We start from the raw sequence: 24,175 nt of genomic DNA on the forward strand, positions 1-24,175 counted from the left end.
AAAAAAAAATACCAAACCAAATATTTATTTCGTCAGTTGAACTTTTTTGTATATCATATCAAAGCGTAAAACAATTTTGTGACCCCATGTGTAAAGCCCAAAAAACAGCTTCAGCTAGATATCGATATCTATATCGGAAATTGAGTTTTTGTAATTTTCGGTCTACGAAAACTATTTCCTTTTATCTTTGACCTTGCTCAGTAGACAATAAATTGAGAAATTAACAAACTAACGTTAAGGACGTTAAAACCCAGTTCTTTTGCTTTCGCTCAAAACAATTTTCAAAGCACTCTGCCATTGTGAAGTATACTTTTTTGGACAATTGTCAAATTATCGGGTAACCCAATTGGGTAATCTTTTTACCATTTGCATGTGTACACATGATTATTCGAAAAAATTCGATTTTTTATAACATAAAAAAAAAGACAGCGCTGTAAAAAATTTAATATTAATTTATTAAATACATAACATACGTTTACTTAGAGATAGCCTATTTATCTATAATATCCCACAGGGTTTCGAACTAGACGAATGGTAAACGAGAACATATATTTCGCAGTGCAAACTGTGACTGAGGCTACGATTCCTTGTGATCAACGCCGAGGTAGGAATTTCCGAGGAAATCAAGCTCCGCACTATTGGCGATAACGCGTGCGATGTCGTGGGGTAGCAAGTTCAGTTCTATATTGGCTGCCGCAGTAGGCAGCGTCTCTATTGCATGCGGCTGCTGCTGTTGGTGCAATTTGGCTGAGACGGCTCGTCTCACCAACTTTTCTATAAACATTCGAAGAACGTGTGCTAAAAGTGTGAGCGCTAGGGACTGCGAAACACCTGGGACGCTCTGTTCTGTATGTAGGACTATGCCTACATCTTTGCACATGTCCCGCACAAGCTGCGTGGCAGCATCCAGCTCCTCAGGTGGTGGTAAAAATAGCATATGATGGTTTAGTGGATTGTCTGATAAATTTGGGGGCCCCTGAATTCGTGAACTAGGTGGAGGCAGGTTTAGCACATCAACTAACACCTCATCGTCCAATCTATGTTCACGACTTCGCAAGCTTATTATCTTTTTAGTTAGCCAACTATCTAAACGGGACCTTGAAGAGAGACTGCAATATTCCAACAGTTGCGATTGGGGATCCTCTTGCAGCTGTTGTTGAACACGCTCTGACAACGGCAAGATCGCTGAGGTTGCTCTTTTTCTGGTAACACACAGCACTTTTAAAGGCGGCGTGTATCCGTGTAGACGTGCAAAGGCCACAATTTCACGCGTGCTCCAAAATGACTCCTTTCCGCTGGTATGCAGGTGCTGTAGGCGAATATGTTGGTGCATGCAACGTAATAAAGTACGCCCTCGCATAAATTCGAAGAACCGCTGGCGCAAAGCGGGCTGTGCCATGAATGCTGTCCGTGTATGAAAACCAAAGGGAAACTCCTTGATCGATGCGCCTGCTAATGGCAGTCGCCGAAGCAAAAACTCCACAGCACTACGCATATTCTGAAATTGAATGCCGCAAAAAAGATGTTCGAGAGTCAAGCGTTGGCTAAGTGGCGGCGCAAGCGGAGGATGCACTTCCTGGCTACTCATGTTGGCATAGCCGTGATCGTTTTGGATGCACTGCAGAACGTGCCACCGTTTGGATAGCTGCTGTGTTGGCTGCTTGAGCAAACTAAGTTGTGGCTTGAGGAGCGACTGCTGCTTGACGGCCTGCTTCAACTTTGATTGCTGCGGATCAATAATGTATAGCTTGCCTTCCTTTTGAAAGATCACGTTTTTAAATTGCGATGCTGTGTGTCCTTTGCGCAGTTGTGCAACTATCGCTTGCGTCTTTTTGGTACTGGTGTTCCCATTCATGGATGGATAAGCAGCAGCCAAACAGGGACTAATAGCAGCAGTAGTATTGACGCAATCAAGGCGCAGTGGCGCTTCACTTGGCTCAAGTACCCCTGCAGGCTGTTTTTTCTTCGGGCTGCCCAGCTTAAATGACTCTGAGACAAGCGCAGTGGAGTCGATGTGCTTGATATCGTCGCTTAACTCGATATTGTTGACGGAGGCAATTAAATTATTATCCAGATCTTCTTTTTCCTGTGTCATTGAAATGCTTAACGGCTTGGAAGTGTTCTTTAGCAAAGAAGGTGCATTTTTTGCGGCTGTTGTATGCGGCTCTTTCTTTACAGGTTTTGGCGTTATCATGTCCACTGTCGCAGGCGCATCGGAACGCAGCCAAACCTCTACAGTTGTCTCGCCCCCCATTGTGTGCAGGCCGCACATAGTTTTGTCCAACACAATGGTGTGCATTAGTTGTACTGGCTTCTGTTGCAGATGCTCCTGAAAATAAAGCTGAATTCGCATGGGGAATTCACCCCAGCCTCGACGTGTCAACTGAAAGGGGGGAGTATGCACGTCCACAATGTCGTTGGGCCGATACGAGTGATGCAATTGGAAGCGCACCTAATAAATGAAATGTTTATACAATGACAACAAGCGAGCGCTCTCCGCTTACCTTTTTTAAATACGCTTCCGGCGGCTGTGGCAAGTTTTTGCCCTGGACATAAACAAGCCATTTGTAAGCTAGCGCTTGGCCGTTTCGGACACTCGAATCAACGCCTCCTAGGTACTTAGAGGTGTTGCCTACCACAAAGAAGAACTTGTTTTTGTTATTTAGGCGTGAGGCGTTAAGGGCGGATAACGAAGAATCAAACTCCTTTTGAATCTTATAAGCCTGTCTGCTGGTGCAAGGTTGTTCTTCACAGCTGATCACATTCAGTTCATTTTTGTTCTCCTGCGAGTGATCCGTAACAATGCCCTGCTCGCGAATTTTCTGCTGTCTTCTACGCTCTGCTCGACGATGCGCAGGGTTTCGCAGCCGTATTGTCTGCTTGGCCAGCGTTGCTGCTGTGCGCTCTGGCAGGTTTAATTGTAAAGGCGCTGGCCGCTTGCCCACAATTTTCTTGACTGCCGGATGCAACGGCAATTGGGCTCCGGCATGCTCAGCCCCATCTCCAAACAATGTGTCTCTGGATCGCACCCTGGACACGTCTGCAGCTGTCAACGGTACTTGTTGCTTTACATAGTACTCGCTGACCACATGGTACCTCAACTTGTCCAGTAGTTGGCGTGCCTGATAGAGGCGCGCATCAATCTCGATCAGCTGTTGCTCCTTAAGGGTTAACTCCCTTTGGAATTCGGCACGCACAATTTCCTCAAAGTGCTTGAGTTGCGCCACGCTGTCAAGATTAAGACCAGTTCGGAGAGGACTGGTTCGCTCATCCCGCTGGTTAAGGGCCTCGCCATCCTCTTCGTTTTCTTGCTCACGCTTAACGCGCTTCTTCTCTTTGGAGGTACTGGTGGGGCTATCGTATCCGAAGCCATAATCGGGATCATGATACTCACTGTGCCTTCGTTTCTTTGGCGCTGTAGTTGATTTTGTCGGCGTCGCCGTCGAATTCTCCATGTGCGTGTGAACGCTGTTGTTGTAGCGGCACACCCTAAGGACTTGTATCACCTAGGTTCAAAATAAAACAGCTGAAAGATGATGTTATGCTGTCTTTTGCACATTTATGCTTTTGTTGGTACTAAATTACCAAATATAATAAATAAACGCGCAAAATGTTTGTTTTTTGGCTGGCATTGTTGATACTAAACCGATATATCGATATATTTGGTATTTTGATATCCAGCACTGTTTTTGTTGAGCCATTTCTAGTACCACCCGCATTTCGTTATGCAGCACTACTCGAATTATCTGGGTTTAACGCGGGAAAGAATAGCACGACGCATTTGCACTAAATATTAACAAAGTTGCAATTACTACATTGAAATAAATAGACTGCAACATGGTCGAGCGCATTGAAGACTTAAATCTACCTAATGCTGTGATTGCCCGATTGATTAAAGAAGCCTTACCGGAGGGTTCCAATGTAAGCAAAGAGGCGCGTGCCGCAATCGCGAAAGCAGCGTCTGTTTTCGCAATATTTATAACTTCGTCCTCGACGGCATTGGCGCACAAGCAGAACCACAGGACCATTACAGCCAAGGATATTTTGCAAACACTCAACGAACTGGACTTTGAAAGCTTTGTTCCGTCGTTGACCCAAGACTTGGAGGTCTATAGAAAGATGGTAAGGGACAAGAAGGAGAGTAAGGCCAAAAAAGATAGCATGGCTGCAGATGCCACTGCCAGTAGCAGCGCTGCGGCAGCCTCTGCCGGAAATGAAGACGCCAACTAATAAGGGCAGCTGAGCTAAAATTGTCGCTAGTAACATTTGGTCACGCACTACTCTTAATGAGCATTCAATCGCGTTATATATATAGATATGTATACATAATTGTGTGTTAATACTTGTAAGGCATATGTTTCTAGTATAGTTTATCTTATAAATAAAATTAAACGAGTCAGCAAAATTAATGTATTCCGATACATCATTGTACTGACTCCAAAACTCTTAGTCCGTAACGCTATAAATATAAATACATGTGTAAATTAACATAACAACGTTTACTTATGTATAAGACCTAATTATTTAAATCCTGTATGTAATGTGGTAAACTTTTAATTTACATTGATCTAAGTAGAAGGCGTTCTAAGCAAGAGTCACCGGATCGCCTGCATTTGAAAAAGGTCAGCTTCAGTCTGGAGCGTATATCACAAAAACAAAACTAACTTTGCCAAAAATCGTTTTTTTTTAACAAAATAAATCAAGAATATATGTAATATTTATTTGTTTTGTTGCCAGGGGAATGGCCATAAACCGTAAGACCTAGAAATTTTCACAGTACTTTATCCGATGGAGGTGTACGCTAAGACTGGGCTTTTGGGAAATCTATCCTACTAGTGTGGAAAAATTGCGAGCACCTTTGATAAAACTTTTTGATGACCATCCGATATTCCTCAAAATCATTTTCAAAGATCTTTGTTTACATTTATTTGAAAAGTGTCTCAGACATTTAGAAAAGTCCAAAATGGAATCTATATAAATTGGCGGAAAACGGTTGTCTACATTTTTTACAATATCCACCGCTTTTGGATGGGAAATGAGGGTCAAAGGTTTAATAAATGAACGAGTATTTTTCGGCTTCAAGATTCTCACCACAAGACTTACACGATTTGATAACCGTTGATTCTAGCTAATGGTGCTTATGCTTATCCACATAAAGTAACTACAGATAATATTTCAGGTTCGTAGCATTATCCTGTGAATATTTATGAGGAACTCATATTTAAATCGGTATTTCTTTGTTTTAATCTCCTAAGTATTCCTAGGAATCCAGTTGTGTAAATGCAGATGTACATCGAGCGTATTATTTGAGGTGACTTTGATATGCGATGTTTACTTTTACGATTAATCGATAACCTAAAATTAATGTTTGACGTTCATCTCAAATAAGGCATTAGACAAGTTTTGTTCCCTATTTCATCCGCCGAGAGTCGATCAATTTTGGAAAACGACAAAGACTGATCCAAAATAGAGTCGTTTAGACGATTTTTAGCTATGTGAACTACTCCAAACATTTACTTGTATACAAGTCAAAAATTATTGTTTGCTCTATTTGCAATTTTTATACTAGTACGAGTTTTGCATGGTTTTTTGAAATACAATTGCTTGTTACTTCATGTTGCTTGCTTTAAATTTGATATATCCTAAGAGAGATGGGTGTCACTGGTTTATGGAAGCTAATAGAGCCTTGTGGAAAACCAGTGCCCGTGGAGACATTGGAGGGAAAAGTGCTTGCCGTTGGTAAGAGTTCTAAAATATTTTCTTTAATTGTGCAAGCTTAAGTGATTACCGGCAAATATTTTAATGGAATGATCTCTTCTTTTCTAAAGATATTTCCATATGGCTTCATCAGGTTGTAAAAGGTTTTCAAGACAGCAAAGGATCGGCACTGAACAATGCGCACCTTTTGGGCCTGTTTCATCGCCTGTGCAAATTACTCTACTACCGTGTGCGCCCGGTGTTCATATTTGATGGCGGCGTGCCGCAACTAAAGCGCGATACAATTGTCAGTTTATCTATCGTGTTGTACTACAACTTATCTTACAAGTGTATCCATTCTCTTTTTTGGTTTATCAGGCGCGTCGCCAGCAACAACGCGGCAAAATCAGCAACGAGGCTGATCGCATACAGGCACTGTTGCTGCAGTCGTTGGCCAAGGAAAAGGTAGTGCAACAGGCGTTGGGCACAAATGCAGAGCTACTGCTAAAGTCGCCATCAAAACGGGCAGTCACAGGAAAGGGCAGCAGAAATGATGAAGACGATCTATTCAAGTTGCCAGAGCTCCCAGAAGCATCCGCTGCTGAAATCGGCGAATCGGACTGCGAATTAGATAATACAGGTGGAAACACTACTTCGGATAGCTCCTTTGATGAGTCAACCGCACGGCATACTTATAATGCCAGCTTGCAAGGTATCGATGTTCGCAGCCAGCACTTTAAAAGCCTGCCGGCCGATATACGGCATGAAATATTAACAGACATTAAGGAAACGCGCAAACAGTCGTCCTGGGGTCGCCTCCATGAGCTCCCAGCACGAAGTAATGACTTTTCCTCTTTCCAAATGAAACGATTATTAAAGCGACGCGCCGTTCAGGAAAGCCTCGAGCAAGCGCAACAAGAAATGGGCGGCCACACTCTGACGTATGCAGAGTTGTCGGAGTTTTTCAGCGAAGAAGGTATTGTCACGCCGACAGCTATTGAGCAGAGTACGCGTCAAATAAGTTCCGATGAACACACCAGATTCTTGTTAGTACGGGATCTTAAAAAAAAGACTATGGAGGATAGTCGTAGAATGGCGCAGAAGAGCTTTGAGACAATTGCAGAAGAAAGCGCTGCGCTTGCTTTGGAATCTGATGAAAGTCCGGGTACGTCGACGAAAACTGTAGCCGTAAAAAAGTCGCCCCCACCCAACGATACACACAATAAGGAACCGGGCGCTGCACCTGATGGTGATTACGAAATGGCATTAGCATTATTTCTTGATGAATCACAAAAAGTATACGACGAAGAGGACTACAACTATAATGCGGATCAGGACTTGCGCCTGAATCGCGAACAAAGCAAATTTTTGCGCTATGCTGCCAAGGGACCAGCGCGAGCGTATATGATTGAATACGGTGGAATGAACGACGAGGAGGTGGAGAACATCATGGAATCAACACAATTGAATGATACTCAGAGCTTAGAGCGTTTACTGCATAACAGAAGTGCTGATGATAAGATAACAGAGGTTGATATAGCAAATAATTCTATTGAAAAAGTCAAACAACTCTCTTCGCCAGTTGTACAGACAACAAATGAATATCTCGACAAACCAGATTCAGTTCAAATCATTGAAAGCGATACTGATTCAGACTTAGAAGAGGTTACTGACACCAAGGAAATGCCTGCAAAAACAAGCCTCGAAATTTGTGTAGGCATTAAAGATCAATTGAACGAAGAGGATGATCTCTTTTCGGACATTTTTAAAAATGAGTACCCGGTAAAGGATAGTGTCCTCCAGGAAGCTGATGCAGAAGCCACAATGAATACTGAGAAAACCAACATGTGTGCGAATGAAGCAGAACATAAAAACGAACGTGGAGATAATAAAAGCACAGATTTGATAATAAAGTGTAAAAATGTTAGCAAATTCGATTCAAATCATTCGAACGTAGAAGATAGTGAAGAAAGGAAAACTCTTGAGCAGAGTACAGTGAAACACGACAAAGAGAAAACAATTGACTTAAATGCTAAAAAAACAGAAAAGGAAGTCGAATTAAGCTCTATACTCTCTGATCTTAAAAGGCAAACAGAAGAAATTAAAAATACGAAATTCGATCTCTCCGAAGAAAAAGAACAGCCGGATGTTGGTCTGACCTCTATACTTAATGAGCTTAAGCGACAAACGGATGAAGTTAAGAATATAAAACTGGAGTCTGTTAAGTTAAACAATAGTATGGCCATTGAATTATCCTCCGACGATGAGGCCGCAAAAGAAGCAACATCTCCAAAGTCCAAAGATATTATTGAGCTTTGTGACAGTGATAACGAAATGAATCGCACATCCCCAAATAAGACTCCCAGCAAGAACAAAGCAATAACCGATTTCTTTCAAACTACATATAGTATAAAACGCACACCCGATAAGCCAGTAGATCCACATGTTACTCCTCCCGTATCTCCAATGGTTCCCAAGCCGTACTACGTAAAGCGCACACCAAAATCGGGACGTAAGAGTGCCGGAAAAGAACTGAGAGACAATTCCGTCTCACCCAATACACAATCTAGCAAAGCGGCAAAATCGCTGTTTAAAGAAAATGAAGAGAAGGACATGGCCGAGCCAGTTACCACCGAGGTAAAGATATATGCACTTATATTTGAACTAGCAAAAATAACAGGTAAAATTTTGGAAGATAGATCTGCCAGCTATTTGCTCACCATATAAATGCGTAATTATTTGTTGTATTTGATTCAGTAAATATGTTTGTGTTTGCAGGATATCCTTCAAGACGCAGCGGAAGCTCTAAAAGCTCAAAAGACCGCTGAGGAACTAGAGACAATGGCTACAAATTTGGCCCATGAGCGCTCTGAGCTGGAAGCAGAACGTAATCGACAGGATCGAATGGGTATGTCCATTAGTCAACGCATGAGCAACGATTGCCAAGAGCTGTTGCGCCTGTTTGGCATACCATACATTGTGGCGCCAATGGAAGCAGAAGCACAGTGCGCCTTCCTCAATGCCGTAGGGATTACTAATGGCACCATAACGGACGATAGCGATATCTGGCTTTTCGGTGGTCGTACAGTATACAAAAATTTCTTCGCTCAAAATAAGCATGTGCTTGAGTTTCGGGCCGAACAGATTGAGCAGACATTTAATTGCAGCCGCGATAAGCTTATTCAGCTTGCCTGCCTCGTTGGCAGTGATTATACCACAGGTCAGTTAGAATACACCGCATCTGGCAAAGCATTGTAACGAAATTATGTTTTCCAGGTATACACGGCATTGGCGCTGTAACTGCTCTTGAAATACTCGCGTCCTTTTCGACTTTAGCCCCGAACACTGGACCTACAACCTCTTCTCCATCCTCCAGTAGGCCAGGCGCCGTCTCCATGCAGTCTGTGCTGTCCACTTTAGTAAAGTTTCGAGACTGGTGGCAAGCGCATAAGAACGCCAACATACCTATCGGGAGTTCCGCACGTCATTCGCTGCGCAAGAAGCTCAAGAACATCGAGTTGCATGAGGGCTTTCCCAGTTCGTCCGTAGTGGAGGCCTACTTAATACCCAAGGTGGATGAAAACCGTGACGCCTTTAGTTGGGGATCTCCCGACATTGAGTCTATACGCGAATTTGCGCGTAAATTCTTTGGCTGGACTACCTCGAAAACAGATGACATTCTTATGCCGGTCATAAAGAAAATCAACGAAAAGAAGATACAAGGCTCTATACGCAATTACTTTACGGCGAAGAGCGCGCTTCGAGTGCAGCAACCAAAGGTCAGCAAACGTGTTCAGACGGCAATTGATAAAATGTCTGGTAAGATTGAGCCGGAAACGACGGAAATGACGGAAAAATTGAACCGACCAGCCCGTCGTGCACGTAAAAAGAAGGCTGCTGAACCGCAGGAAACTCTCTGCGAAGATGCAACAGACGACGATCGTCCTGCTCGTCCAAAGTGCGTCAGACGAAAAGCAGCGACCGCAACGCCCACAGCCCACAGAGAGATAATACCGCAGAGAGAACGGGATTTACAGCAAATGCGTCAAAACAAGGCAAAGGCAGCAGATATTTTAAAGGCAAGCGCTAAGGTTTCCAAATAAATTATTTCCATATTTTGCTTAAAATATATATTCATTTTTCCCTGTAACTCCTTATGGCGCTCTCGTCTAGAACAGTTCTTTGTTGTTTAGTTTACCTTAATGCCAGTCGAATTTTTTGTTGTTCGAATTGAACAGTACTTGAACAGAACTCGGTGCTTTGAAATAAATGTCAAAAGGGCAGGTATACAAACACAAATTTATTGTTAAACGTTTAAATTACAAAACAAAAAAAAAATTACCATAAGATATGTTTAAAATTAAACCTGTTAATCGGGTTCAGTATCAGCGTTTGCTCATAGATAAGGATCGTGCATTAAAACGTTTGCAAGGCTTTCGAAAATTAAGGATAATATTGCTAAAAACTGTTTTTGCACTTTTGATAAATGTACAACGCAAATCACAGTATGCGACAAGCAATCAGGCACTACAATCTTTAAAGCAGTGTAGAGATTGGTTGACTGATTGCTTAGAATCCTTACAAAGATTGCCCAAAGATAATCGTTCTAAATGTAATATCGTCGCTCCAAATAGTGAAGATAAGAAGAGTTCCCAAAATGTTTTAGCTAGATACATTGCAAGTCTGAAGAAGGTATTAAACAATTATGAAAATTATCAAACAACTATGCACCCCATGGCACATAGGAGTACAACCAAAAATAGTTTGAAAAAAATGTTGATCGAAAACATTGGAGTTATGCACCTTGCTATTCAAATGTTGAGACTCTTTATGAAAATGGGCAACAATGTTTTCTTCAAGGCGAACGAAAAAAATATGAGTGCAAAGAAAGTTCAATGTTCGAGTTCATCAACGGGGAAATGCAACAATGGTCAAATTTGTCTAGAAAAGAAAGATAGTACTGTTGGGCCACTTATTAAACAGGACAATCTCAATAAGCAATCAATCGAAACTAGCAGATCTCAGCGAGACAAAGATACTGTTTCGGGCATTGATCAGGCGGGAATTAATTCCTCATCTTCGAATATTGGCAAGCCTTCCGCTAGTACGAGACCGAGTGGAGGGGGAGGAGAATCAACTCAAAATTTTATGATGCCCACAATTGATCTTGAGGTTCCAGATTCAAGCCAGATGTATTTAAGGAGCCTACAAAAACTTAGGCAGAAAATGAGTTCACCTTCCAAAACCAAATTTAGAACCGCAAATAGTTACCATAAGTCGATGTTTAAATTTAGTAAACATCACGAATTGGAAAAGCCGTCGCCGAGAATGTCCGTGGTTTCAGAGGAAATAAAAGACAATACAATGGACGACACAGCAACCGCTATCATTAATAACCTATTTGCTCATAAAAGTGCACCCAGGGCTGTAATAAAAAAAAGTTCAAAATACATAAGCACTTTTGAACTCCATCATTTAAATGCAGATAGAAGGGACGATTATAAAGTGGACGAGATCTGGGAAGATTTGATTAGTGAGCATAACCAGCAGCTTTTATCGCCTAATAATCGTAAGATTTCCGATATTAAAGATGACCTTAAAAAATTTTATCTAACAAAAATGCAGTTGATGCTCCGCACTCAAATTGGTAAAATACACTACCATAAAAAAAAAAAGTTCCACGCCAAAAGCTCAAGCATATTTAGTATGAGTGGCTCTGTTGTCAATCACGACTGGAAGAGCATGGAGAAAATTGTCATTTTACAAAAGATGCATAAAACTTTCTTTAACACGCAGCTGAAAAAACTTAGTTGCGAACTTCACAACCCTAAGATACGAAGATTACACTCACTGATTATGTCAGAGGAATTGCCTAAAAATGCGTTTGATCACGATATATTGAAAGAATACGAGCGTGATCCGCACTTTTATAATATTTTAATAATGTCACTCAATAGAGATTCTGACCAAGATGCTAGTGTGTTATCCATAATTGAGCACAACTTTGAACGAATCATGTGTCAATTAGCTCGTAATAAGAGGCAAAAGAAGATGCGGCTATCTTCTATAAAGTCGAGACAACAAAGCCTTGATACCATCGAAAGCTTTTGGAAAGATGATATAATCCTCACATCTGATGGCGACAAAAATGTGTTAGAATTCGATGAGTACTGTAAAGTGGAGCGAGAAAGGTGGGCTAAGTTCTTTGCCGACCAAGAAAAATCGCCAACAATACTACACCTAGAAGACATACGCGAGCAAAAACGACAGGCACGTTCCGCTCAAAGGAAGACGGCTCGAAAGGGCGCGATATTGCAGAAGAAGCGACGGAAGAGCAGGAGACCTATTACTGCGCTGTATACGGCTCCTCGTCTAACACACCGCATGCGCCAGGCCGTCGATCAAATTGCAGAAGAAGCACAAGTGTCCTTTGTGCAACACATGAAGAGGGCAAATCACTATTCTGACCTTGAAGCGGACACCTTGCCTTTATCGGAAGAAGAAGTACAAGGACCCAATATTGCTGAAGTTCTTCTAGACTCTGCGTCCTGGACCAGTTGCTGCAGTAAATGCCGAAATGTTGAGGGAGCAATGCAATCTGGACCGGCACTTGAACAGTTCTTTCGCACACATGAACAAATATTGAAATTTGGGAACGGTTTCGGCGTATGCTATTGTACTTCTGAGGAGAAAATTTACAAAAGCACAAATCGTGCCTGTTTATGTTGATCGCTAATTCTAGAAATATAAATACTATAAATAGTATTTTAATTTATATTTATTTATTTCTAATTTGCGTATTGCTATAATTAACGTGGTTTACTTTTTTTTATTCTAAATTCCCATACAATACAAAAAGTTGTCCCGACAACCAACATAAACGCGTCTAAGTCTCTCCACATAGCACGGAGTGGAAAACAATTCACCTGTCAGCTTTTCCGACCATTGTATCTGACCGTTACCCAAATTGGTCAGCACAATTCGACCATCAGTAGCGCAACAAAATACCAAGTTGTCGCTGGGTTCCACGGTCATGATTGTGGGTGTGGCATAGACTGGGCCGCCTATATCCACTTTCCAATGAAGCTCAAGTAAAGTTTTTTGACCCATGCCTGTCTTACATCGCAAACAGTACACATGCTGGTCAATGCATCCAAACAGCACAAATGTGTATCCCATGTAAGTGGGCGGGGCCTTGACTACCAGCGAAGAGAATATATTGCCCTCTACCGTATGCGTAGCCAACTGCAAAATACAGAGTAGAAGCATAGAAAATTTTATAGTTCATATGATAGAGCGATAGAGCGTAAGAACAATTATTTCCGGAACATGAGCTTACAATTTGTCCGCTATTTACATCGCAGGCATGCACACGTCCGGCTACTTCGGCACAGACAAAAATTGTGCCATTGGAGTCCAGCAAGACGGGAGAAGCGAAGAAGGGTTCTTTACATTTGTGCATCCACTGCACCGAGCCATCCAAGAGCGAGATGCGTGCATATCCACCATCTAATGTACATATAATTACGGCTTGACTCTTCGCCAGTTCCAGTGGGCTAGCAAAGATTGCCTTTTTTCCTATGCGCATGCACCAGAGTACTTGCTGCCGTTCCGTGGACAGGCATATAACATTATAATCTTCTGCATAACTGCAGACGACAATTCGCGATCCATCCGATGTCAGGAGAGGCTGAGCCTTTATCATCCCACCAATTTCTACATTCCACAAAATATCGCCAGTCAACGGGTTGAACCCATAGAGGCAACCGTCGTAGCAGCCCACCATTGCGAGCTGCTCGCTAAGGAATGTAACCTTGCATTCGATGCGGTCAGGTAACTTGATCGTGCTTTGTTCCTGGCCCGTCAGGGTATCCAGTGTGCGCAATAACTTCGAATGAGCGCCCACGCACACATACCGGCTGTCGTATTGGGCAACCGGCGAATCTATGCACTTGTTGAAATTTACCTTCCAGTAGAACTGGAAATGTATGGCAGGCTTTTCAAAGCGCGTGATGATTAAGCCGCCGGCTGTGCTGCTGCCCGCCGCTGCACCGGCTGTAGAGCTCATAGGTGGCTCGATAGGCTTTAGTTTGGTGTTTTGGGTTACCAGTTTGGCATTATCTAGGAAGAGCAAAACGGCGCGCAATGTCACTTTTTCGTCCAGCAGCAACTCAAAAAGATGTCGCTGCTCGTCGTCAATGCACATCTGCAAGCCAATTTCGCGACACAGCGTTATGGCATGGAAAGATGTTCCGCCAGCATGTCGGAAACTCAGGTCATAACCGCTAAGATTGCTTAGCGAACCAGTCTGCTCTAGCCGAAGCTTTTTTGGTGGTCTCTCATTTTGCACGTCCACGCACTCAAGTCTGTCGTGTAGGAAACTTTTAAGTATATCCTGGGCTGGCTGTGCTAGGAGGGCACACTCTTTAAGCAGAAGCATCTTGTCCAGCTTGCCGTGTGCATTGCAGGGAAAGTGTTGCAAGTAAACGAATCTGTCCGGTTGCTCAGCAGCCATGAGCTTGGTTAGTATTTCAAAGGTCTGCGCCCTTCTCTGTACCTTTGTCTTAGGCTCCAGACTTCGAATGCAACAAATTAGTTTTTGCAGATCCTCCAGCCATAGACAGGTAGCCAGTTCGCAGCTATGCAAGCATTTCTCTATCTTGCGCGTGATGAGCCCTGTAACGGGGGTAATCAGTAATCCTTACATCGTAGTGTTTAAGTCCGTCATACCCAGGCTGATGCGGTTACCTGCACGCTTAACCACATCATTGGCGCGTTCTTCATAAGCTAAAGAGCCGTCTTCAAACCGTCGTACAAAGTCGCCGGTGGCACGATAAAGAACAGAAGAATTTACATCCGTGCCGTTATCTCTATCATCAGTCTCCGGTATGTAGCAGCGGCGTGTGGCACTGCCTAACCAAAGCTCACCACGGCCCACGCTTTGAAGGTTTCGTTTGGACTGGAAGTCAATGCGCCAAACAGTCTGATCATCAATGGGCGTTCCTAAATGGACGCGCGAGTGCAGAGACTGTAAAACGTGCATCATGCTCCAGCATGATAACTCTGTGATACCATAGATGTTGCATACTTGTTTTTGGAAAAGCACCTGTGGCTCCATCCAGGTGGCCAGCTCGGTACTGGACGGAAACGGTTCACCACCTAGTAGTAGCACTCTAAAATAACAAAGCACTTTAATACACTGCCGGTTAGGTGAAAGCATCAACTACCTCAGTGTACTGGAACTGTTTAGTATTCGTTCGCGTATTGCGTTGGCACCGAACTGTCGAAAAAGCGATGGTGTCATTTGCAATACGGTGATGCCGGGCGTGGTAACACTCGTTGGAAAGAGGGCACTCAAGACGCGCTTGGGCGACTCACGCATAGAATAGTGGGTGATAAGCACTGCGGCACCATTCTGCATCGCCAAAAATAGTTCCACAACAGATGGATCAAAGGTACAGGGCGTACCCAGGTAAATTATGTCGGCCATCGAAATGCTGAGCTTTTCACTATTTTAATTAAAGTTAAGAAATAAAATAATACAAAGTCAGCCCCAATTAAACTAAACTAGAAAGAGTATTAAAATATTTAAAAACTGGGTGGTTTTGGAAGCAAAGAATTGTTTCTCTTTTAACTAATTTTAATAAATAATCTTATTTTCGTTCTTATAAAGATTGAAACATCAAGCAGAATCAAAACCTCACCTGAGTCCCACTATATTTGGTGCAATGCATTCGTAAGGAACATGTATTAGCTTTGGCGCTCCTGTGGTGCCGGTGGTCGTAATTGTGTAGCACATGTTGGCTGGCAGAGCCCCCTTTGCCTCGGGCGAGGGATCACTAGCGGTATGCTTTAACTTGAACAGTTTATACTCTTCGTTGTAGACCAGAAAGCTGTCGAGGTTGTGAAAGTAAACGGCACCCACAGGCATATGACCGTTGACAATCAGGTAATCAATGCCAGCCCGGCACATCTGCCAATGTAATGCCTTCGACAGCATCATTTTGTCGTTGCAATAGAAGTGACATTTGTGATTCAGTATGCTGAAATGTATATTAGTTGAATAGGTAACGACGACCGTACAATTCACATTTCTACTCACGCGAGAATCAATATGCATGACGAGGGTGTGTGATTCGCAATACGAAAGGCAATCCCTGTGCCGATTGGCACTCGGTTGCGTCGTAATCTTTCCAAGATTCTCTCAACGCTGCTTACGGCCTTGCGGTAGCTAATGGAAAAATCTTGCGGCTCCATCCGTTTTATAACAAAAGGCACGTCCCCAAATTCACTCAGCCGTTGTATATCGAAGAGCTTCTTAGTCTCTCCCACAATCGTAGGCTCAATGTCGATTTCTGACTTGAACTCGATTTCCACTGTTTTCTCTGATCCTGGATCGTGTTTGTGCTCGACACTGGCCTCAGCGGGAATGACCGGGTCTGACTGAGCAGCAAATCGAGTATCATCTTCAAGCTCGCTTTTAATTTTTAAGGATTCCATTATCGCCAGGCGATGGCTTCGCTTTCTGCCATAAATAGTTTAGGCTTAACATATTATTACAAAAATCACAGATAAAACACTTTGAAATGAATTTATTATATATTTACGTTTAAAATACCCCGAGAATACCCCGAGGTCTTAGCATGATGAACTTTAAAAAGCTTAATTCAATTGATTTTAGTTTTTAGACTCAAGACGATATTAAACTTATTTATTTGTTTTAATTTTGCCATGCTCTACATTCTCAGCTATTTAATGGGAACAATCGATTCCATGTTCATAACACGATGAATATTCTATCGACTAGAATATTCATCGTATTATGAACATGCAATCGATTGTTCCAATCAAACAGGGCTGCTCTTATTGGATTGGCGGCAATTTTAAGCCTCGAGAGCCGTTTATCGTATAATCAAAAAGTCTTGACAGCAGCAACATGTTTTTGTTGGGTATCAGAGCATTTAATAAAATTCACTGTAAAAATCAACTATCCGATATATCTATGTCAATTATAAAAAGAGGAGTTTTAGATAGTACAGGATAATTAAATTTTTCCAGTCTGAAAATGGGCAAAAAACTTTAAAAAGAGCCAATGCTCTCATTCGCCACCTAGTAATTTTCTAACTCATCCAAATGGGTGAATAAATTGTAATTTATATATTTTTTAAGTGGTTTAACAAGAGTTTGTTGTCCGCGTTCGATTTTTTTTTGATTGGCTACCGTTGGCACCAAAACAGTTTTAAACACACCCGCACAATTGCATAACTACGTACGTAAATTCAGTAACGGTAAAAATTATTCAAAAGAGAAAATGTTATTCATGTTATTCATTTAACTTATTCATTAAATATTAATAGAAATCTGCTATATATTTACACATCTTTGATATTCAGAAAATTAAGTATATTGTTTCGATCTGTAAAAATACCGGTAATGTGTGTAACCTGAGCTTATACTAAAATATATTTTTTATAACTGTTTTTTTGAGTTCACAGATAGGGCATCTTTACTCATCCTCGTGTATTCCTGCTGCATGGTCGAGCGGCAATGTTCGATAAGCTTGTCCATATTTTCCTTATCATAGCCATCCGTCGATATCTCAGGCAGTATTTGAATTACAACGTGTCCTGGCCGAAAGCTTTTCTTCTTCTCATCAAAAAACGAGTATTTCGATACGACTACCGGCTGTATTGTGCACTTGCTTTGAAGCGCAATGTGAAATGAGCCTTTTTTGAACGGCAGTAATGTCTCTTTGGAATTACGCGTGCCCTCCGGAAAGACTAATATCTTGCAGTTTTGCTCTCGTATAGCAATCGCCTCCTTTTGCAAGGAATTAATAGAATCGCTCTTCCGCGATCTGTTAATATACAAAGTGCCCCAGAGCCAGGCGCCAACGCCAAAGAAGGGCATGTAAAGAATTTCCTTTTTGGCCACCACGGTTGCCCGTCCAATCACCGGCCAAAGATGAGACAGCACGCACAAGTCCAAAGCGCTTTGATGGTTCATAAGCACAACACTCCCATGCTCCTTTTTAACGTTCTCCACACCGCGCACTTCCATGGTGATACCCATTAGCCGGCACAGCTGAACGAAGCACCAGGATGGTATACTTGAAATAATTAAAAACAAAATCGTTAGCTTCTAGCAAAGTTTTCAAGTGCTTAACTTACAGCCCATTTCTGTAGTCCCTCGGCCGCAGGATCATGAAGGGAATGCACAGAGTTACAATCGCGCCGGCTCCAAACAGCACAATAAACATCCTCATCTGATACGGCGCTTTGGCCGCAATGCTCAAAATTAGGGCCACGACGCAAGCGAGCCCTATTACCTCACAGGTACACGCCATGACAACAGTTTTACCTAGTACTGCGGAATTTAAATAGAATAGAGAATAAATTATACAAAAAGCTAAAATGAAACAAAAGTCGAAGAAAGCCGAGTCAATATATACATATAAATAGTACTTATCCCTATATATAAAACTGTTTGTCCTGACTGACTGACTGACCGTAAGAAAGGAAGTTAAAATGTTCACTGTAGTTACCTTATGTTTCGGGAAATTCCACCCGCATGTGTGGAAAAATCGCGAAAAACGTTTGTATGAAACTTTTTTGTTTATCATCCGACCTTAAACTCATTTTCAAAGATCTTTGTTCAAATTCATTTAAGGGCTGTTTTACACTTTTCAAAAATGCATTCTTCCTTGGTTTAAATGGGGGTCAAAGATTTGGTGGGTGGTGCAGAAACCAAACTTCCTCGATAGAAATGCTATTCACAGATATTTTGGGCGAAGTTTTAAGTTTAGTCTGATTTTAATTAAACTAATATTCAAATCCCAACATAGGAACTTAATAAGATCTTAATGAATGCGTCTTTCAGCGATTTTGGAAATTCCACCCGCAACAGTGAAAGTTTTTGCTTACCATCCGATCGGCACCAAAATCTTGGGTGGCAAATGCGGGTCAAAGGTTTAATAAATGAAAGTTTATTCTTTAGATGCAAGATTCTCACCACAAGTCTAACATAGGCGAAAACCTCGGATTCCAACATTTGGATCTTTATTCAACGTACTTAAAACATATTTTTCAATAGAAGTGGAGATTAATATAGGAGATATATGGATTCATATCCTCACCAACTAAATTTTTGCTGCACAATACAATACGGTTGAATTTCGAAATACTTAACATTTTTCATTCTATATCAAGGGCAGCAATTTATAATAATAATAACAAATTTGTGGGGTACAACAGCTCGTGCGCCGTATAAATTCTGTATTAACAGACCAAGGTTTCATTTTTCAAATTGATACCATTTGGAGGCTTTAGATATCCACATGATGTATATGTAATTTATATACAGTATATTTATAAGAACATAAAATGATATCTTTCATAGCTAAATCGATTTTAAACAGTTCTGCAACCAGATAAGAGCCTGCCTGGCAACACAGGTACCAGCACGTAAATAGATAGTTAATATTCTCCATAGTATTTTGTCGGCAACTAAATATCATCTTTCCTTTATGGTCTTGGCTAATGTACAATGTTGCTCTTGGCAACAAAAACGTGAAGGAGCAACTGATTCTGTAAGCTTTAAGTTGAACGAACCACTCTTTTTTTTTTAATTATATTCCGAGTAATCGCAACTACTTTGTTTCTGACTCACAATTCTAGTTTAGTTTCTTCATGCGCAATTGCTAAAAGGCACGGCACGTCCGCAAAGGTCAGAGACTCGCACAACACTAAATACTCAATCATATCAGGTAAAGCCTTTAACGGCAAAACGACAATTACTAATGGTAAGGCGCTTATCAAAAATTCCCCCGTTTAGTCGAACGCAATATTTTGTTTAATAAAGGCACTGAACTTTGATATTATACTGATTCTTTGCAAATAGAATTCTGATCGTTCCACTCAAGAGTGCCCGATTAGGAGACATGTTGTACCGGGCTATAAATCGCCGTGGAATACACTTCAACTAATTTTTATATGTGCATATTCCACACAATCGTACACAAGTTGACGTACATTGTACCCTGAAAAAGACGTACATAAAACCGTGGTAGTATTTTCTTCCAGCAGCCTACACCAAAGAAAGTCCCTTCTCGACAATCTTAATTTTTTATATATTTATTTTTATTGTCTAATAACTATAACATTTCCTGGGCTTAAATCGGATGGTAAACATAAAACATTCATATAACTGTCCTCTGTCAATTTACCATAGTACTCATTTATTTCTTGTGTAGGGCTTTAATTAAGTTTGAAGCAAATAGGTCAAAACTGAAAACTTTGTCTGGATTCTGTGAAAAGTGTCAAATGACTCAAATGAATTTTCAGAAAAATTCTTTAAAATTGATTTCCACCTGAACGATAACCCACCAATACTTCGACCCCTATTTCCATTAAGAAGGGATAGATTTTTCGAAGTGTGAGATACTCCTCAAATGAATTTGAACAAAGATCTTTGAAAATGAGTTTGAGCCGGGTGGGACTTCTCACGTTCACCTCCATCACATTAACTAACTAAAGAAAGTCATAAATAAGTCATTCAGTGGGGACAAACAGTTTAATATATAGAGATAGCATATCTCTATAACGGTGCTACAATACTGTTTTTATACCCTGAACCACCCATTGAAAATGGGTAAATGGGTATAATATTTTTCTAAATTATGGGTGTGTGTGTGTGGGTGTGTACGTGTAGAAGGAACCATCTCTGTTGCCATTAAGTATATATATTCTTGATCAGCAATAGTCGAGTCGAACTAGCCATGTCTGTCTGTAAGGCAAGTTATATATGATATAAAACAAACAAAACGGACATAGCTAGATCGACCCATATTCAAGGTATTTTTATTATTATGTCATCAAATTGCACAGTTGATTTATTTTGTTATGTTGACAAGCACAAAATGGAAGAGAACTAACACAAAAAATGTTCCCTGGGATTGTCCTGTCTTTACTTCCTATCAAGCTAACCTGGCTTTACGGTAAACTGTTTATCAAAGAACTGGGCAGCTTGACAAACTTGCTGTGGAGGGATCTGACATCTGAGTCTTCTTAAAGTTTATCCACCTAGTATACTATACATCCCGCACCATTACGTATCACTATGAGTCTCCGGTTGAATCATACCGCCAGTCAAGCAGGCGTTAAACAGATAGACTTAGTCTAATTAAATACGAAGACATTGGGTTAAATCTTGCATGTGTGCTTTGAGAATGTTGCGAGTGACGCGAACAATTTCATTCACCGAAAAGAGACAGCAGTGATAAGATTATGGCATGATTCCGACAAATGTATACATACATATGCATACATATGTACTCATATATGACTTTACAGGCGTAAAAGTGTACATACATTACAGCTGGCCGAACAACTTGTTTAATATTTTCTAGCGATTTTAGGTTCAAAGTCAAATGTAAATGTAAAAGTTTTGCCAACTGGTCCTAAAAAAATCTAAGTGAAATGCCAGATGAGATTGATTTTTTTTAGTTGCCCGGTAATCAGACATTTTAAAATCGAAGGTCTTATTGGGTAATGTTCTGCATACTAAAAAATCTTATTAGTAGATTAGTCGATGTCGCGTGACTAATCTCATGTTGATGTTGTGGAATTAGATGATCATTAAGTTGTGTATATTATCGCAATGAATTATGTAATAATTAATAATGAAGAATATTTTTTTATATAATACTTTATGGTTATATGTATCACTAGCAGTACGGGACTTAAATATGCATATGTATATGTAAACAGAAGGTAAAAGTAGTAGCCGAAGCTTAATAGACAATCAGGCGCAACATGTTAGGTGCTAAGAAGTATAAAGAACAAATCCTAGGCAGACGTAAGGGATATTTGTTGGAGGGAAATTACAAGGAAGCTCATTACGAAGCACACCTTGAAAAAAATATAGTAAATCGAATTGAGTGCGCAGTAAAACAATACTATTGCTAGGACACTTGAAATATTCCTTAACATGCGCGTATACATACATACATACATATATGTACATTGGCGTGTGACCGTGTCAACAGGATGAATAAGGAACGAAGGAAAGAAGTGACAAGCAAACAAATAGGCCCGGTATACTCACTTACTCAGTTATTGGGCTGGGAGGTAAGTCAATTACAAATATTCATCTCTTGCGTTTTTGCTCGAACTGTTGTTGCGTTTATGCGTTATGCGTATGCCGCTATTAAACGACGACATTTACCGGTGCTTTCCGAATTTTTCCTATCGACGTTAATCGCAATTGAACCGACGCACTAACACTGAATTACAAACAGCTTTGTGAACATAACACGCGAGCCTTGACAAAAATTGATAATAAGGAAACTGTTTGTAATTAGATGTAAGTAGGAGGCAATTATTAATATGACCGGGCAATCATGATCGTATAGCTATCCAATACAACGTCCCACTAACGCTCGTGCTATACAAATGCCAGAATGCGACTGGTGACTTAAATGAGCTTTCGCACGCTCAACAATATTTTTCAATGTATGTGTGCGCGCGCAATTGTGAAAATTAGAGTGGTGTGCGTGCCCCTCCTGCTCGTGCCTAAGCATATAACTCGTGTAATTTGAACATTAGACGTGACAGTGAAAAAGTCGCATGAAGCGAATTAACTAATAAAGCATCGATCTTTTATTATCTCTGTATTTTTACCAATTTATGCACACTATTTCTTTTTAGCATTAAAAAATTGTATTCAACAAGTGATAAGTACATACTTATGTTTTTTCACGCAACCATCTCTAGATAAAAAAAAAATTACCCTATTTCAAGCACACGAAGATAAGCTAAGCAAGACCTCGTCCTACGTCCGACAACCGCAACAAGTTTGTAAGAGACACACATACAATACATACATACATTTATCTGTATACATATCTAAATTACTAACGAATTATGTCCGGAGTATGCTTCAATTTTAGCTTCAGTTCATATGTCAGCATATAAATATTAGACAAAAATTAAGTTACACTACAATACAAATGGTAGATAAAAATACCTTGTTAAAATAATATTGATTTAAAATTGTCGTTGCTAATGATCATAATCTAGAATATTTTATGAGTTCAACCAAATTCTAACCATTGACAAAGCATTGTAAATAACGCCTTCTTCCCTTTCTCCCTTCCCTCTTATTCATAAAAAACAACCATTATCCTCTTATAACCTTGAGTAAAGGTGACGTGATACATTGCCTTCTAATTTAAACAAATTAAAATTAAAGTTTTGGCACCATCTGTTGTGCGAACATTTATTTTGACTTAAAGCTCGTATTAATTCAGCAAAAAAAAATTTCAAATTTGTTTTTTGTTGCTAGGTATCATTCTCAGGCATCGTTTGACTTTATTGTTAAAAAAATATTTTTCATTTTAAAAGTGCCAAATGAGTCGAGTGTCGATAACACTCTGAGATGAGTGTAGTAACGCGATAAGTTATCAACCCGACATAGTCCTTAAATCAACAAAATGGTTTTTTGAGAATTTGTTTACTTCCGACCAGTTTTGCCAATGTAGCTATTTTCTATTGATGTTTAAAGATGTTAGCGGGAAAAAGTTAAAATACGATACATACATCGCCTGATTCTATTTTGTATTTATTATGATCTTGACGTTTCATTTTGTAAGACTCGTAGGAGTAGGTCGATTTTCGAGGATTGAAGTATTGCCAATTAAGCTATGTTTTGCACAAATCTTGCTATTTTAATAATAAACACTACAAAAAATTGCAGAAAATGGAAATAATAATTTTTCAACTGCAATTAATATGCATTTTATGTATATACATATCTTTCAATCTAATATTGAATTTTTTTAAATTCTTACTTTCTATCGATAGCATACAACTTTGTTTGTTAATTTCGATGTGTTTCCGATAGTCCTTAGTTGTAAGACGCTTGTCGCAAAGAACTTACTCAGTTGACACTGTTACATTTCGAATTACTGCGGTAGGCACACAATTATCGATAAGCCTCGGAATATATTTTTATTATGGGTACGTCTACTTCGGCGTCCAATCAGCTGCCGTTTGTCTTATGTTATTACTATTCAAAGCAGTTTTACAAAGCGTTTGGGAATTGTTTTTAAAAATATTACACCCATCAATGAAAATGTAGCATCTGACTTGTTGCTTGCGAGTGAATAAGCAACTAAAAACTACGGTACATAACAGTGCTCAAATAAAACGGGCGTCAAACGCCTGCGTTTCCCTATTCATATATTGGTTATAAATTTGCTTTAAAATACATAACCAATTTGGTCATTCTTTTACTGGGGAACTTAACCAACCCTTTAACAAAAAAATTCGTTCCTTAAAGTTTTTATCACTGCGTAAACTACATAAACAATAAAAAAATGTTTTCCGATTATTGTTTCCAGGGATGGCAACTTACTTTTACCGCGAATTGGTGCATGGTGCTGTTAATAACAGTAAGCCCATCGTTGGTTGTTCGCTGT

The 24,175-nt window shown here is 40.4% G+C and overlaps 5 protein-coding genes across 7 annotated transcripts; 2 read left to right on the forward strand and 3 right to left on the reverse strand.

The window, feature by feature from the left end:
• Positions 1-434: 434 nt before the first annotated feature.
• D12 lies at positions 435-3,645 on the reverse strand. The gene is made up of 2 exons (XM_064682965.1): positions 2,505-3,645; positions 435-2,452 (listed from the first exon to the last, which is right to left on the reverse strand). The coding sequence occupies exons 1-2, from the start codon at positions 3,453-3,455 to the stop codon at positions 578-580; spliced, it is 2,826 nt and encodes a 941-aa protein (XP_064539035.1). The 5' UTR covers positions 3,456-3,645; the 3' UTR covers positions 435-577.
• Positions 3,646-3,718: 73 nt separating this feature from the next.
• On the forward strand, positions 3,719-4,715 carry Chrac-14 (DNA polymerase epsilon subunit 3 Chrac-14). Its single transcript, XM_064682968.1, has one exon. The coding sequence runs from the start codon at positions 3,838-3,840 to the stop codon at positions 4,228-4,230; it is 393 nt and encodes a 130-aa protein (XP_064539038.1). The 5' UTR covers positions 3,719-3,837; the 3' UTR covers positions 4,231-4,715.
• Positions 4,716-5,376: 661 nt separating this feature from the next.
• Positions 5,377-11,424, forward strand: mus201 (rad2 superfamily protein mus201). Of its 2 annotated transcripts, XM_064682961.1 has the most exons (5): positions 5,392-5,739; positions 5,829-6,004; positions 6,076-8,334; positions 8,476-8,917; positions 8,974-11,424. In XM_064682961.1, exons 1-5 carry the CDS (start codon positions 5,652-5,654, stop codon positions 9,798-9,800), a joined length of 3,792 nt encoding a protein of 1,263 aa, XP_064539031.1. In that variant the 5' UTR covers positions 5,392-5,651; the 3' UTR covers positions 9,801-11,424. The 2 variants fall into 2 exon arrangements, with proteins under 2 accessions (XP_064539032.1, XP_064539031.1); XM_064682962.1 differs by lacking the exon at positions 8,974-11,424 and having other exon boundaries at positions 5,377-5,739; positions 6,076-8,377; positions 8,476-8,669.
• Positions 11,425-12,416: 992 nt separating this feature from the next.
• On the reverse strand, positions 12,417-16,465 carry Aasdh (Aminoadipate-semialdehyde dehydrogenase). 2 transcript variants are annotated; one of them, XM_064682963.1, is made up of 7 exons: positions 16,305-16,465; positions 15,800-16,222; positions 15,402-15,740; positions 14,925-15,206; positions 14,428-14,870; positions 13,037-14,373; positions 12,417-12,942 (listed from the first exon to the last, which is right to left on the reverse strand). In XM_064682963.1, the coding sequence occupies exons 2-7, from the start codon at positions 16,195-16,197 to the stop codon at positions 12,532-12,534; spliced, it is 3,210 nt and encodes a 1,069-aa protein (XP_064539033.1). In that variant the 5' UTR covers positions 16,198-16,222; positions 16,305-16,465; the 3' UTR covers positions 12,417-12,531. The 2 variants fall into 2 exon arrangements, with proteins under 2 accessions (XP_064539033.1, XP_064539034.1); XM_064682964.1 differs by having other exon boundaries at positions 15,800-16,241; positions 16,305-16,463.
• Positions 16,466-16,992: 527 nt separating this feature from the next.
• Agpat2 (1-Acylglycerol-3-phosphate O-acyltransferase 2) lies at positions 16,993-22,157 on the reverse strand. The gene is made up of 3 exons (XM_064682969.1): positions 21,806-22,157; positions 17,868-18,063; positions 16,993-17,806 (listed from the first exon to the last, which is right to left on the reverse strand). The coding sequence occupies exons 2-3, from the start codon at positions 18,041-18,043 to the stop codon at positions 17,167-17,169; spliced, it is 816 nt and encodes a 271-aa protein (XP_064539039.1). The 5' UTR covers positions 18,044-18,063; positions 21,806-22,157; the 3' UTR covers positions 16,993-17,166.
• Between the last annotated feature and the right edge of the window lie 2,018 nt (positions 22,158-24,175).

Source organism: Drosophila montana, unplaced genomic scaffold (genome assembly GCF_035044405.1).
Source record: "Drosophila montana isolate Dmon_TW-CO22-7 unplaced genomic scaffold, ASM3504440v1 contig_2581_1, whole genome shotgun sequence".
Taxonomy (NCBI): domain Eukaryota; kingdom Metazoa; phylum Arthropoda; class Insecta; order Diptera; family Drosophilidae; genus Drosophila; species Drosophila montana.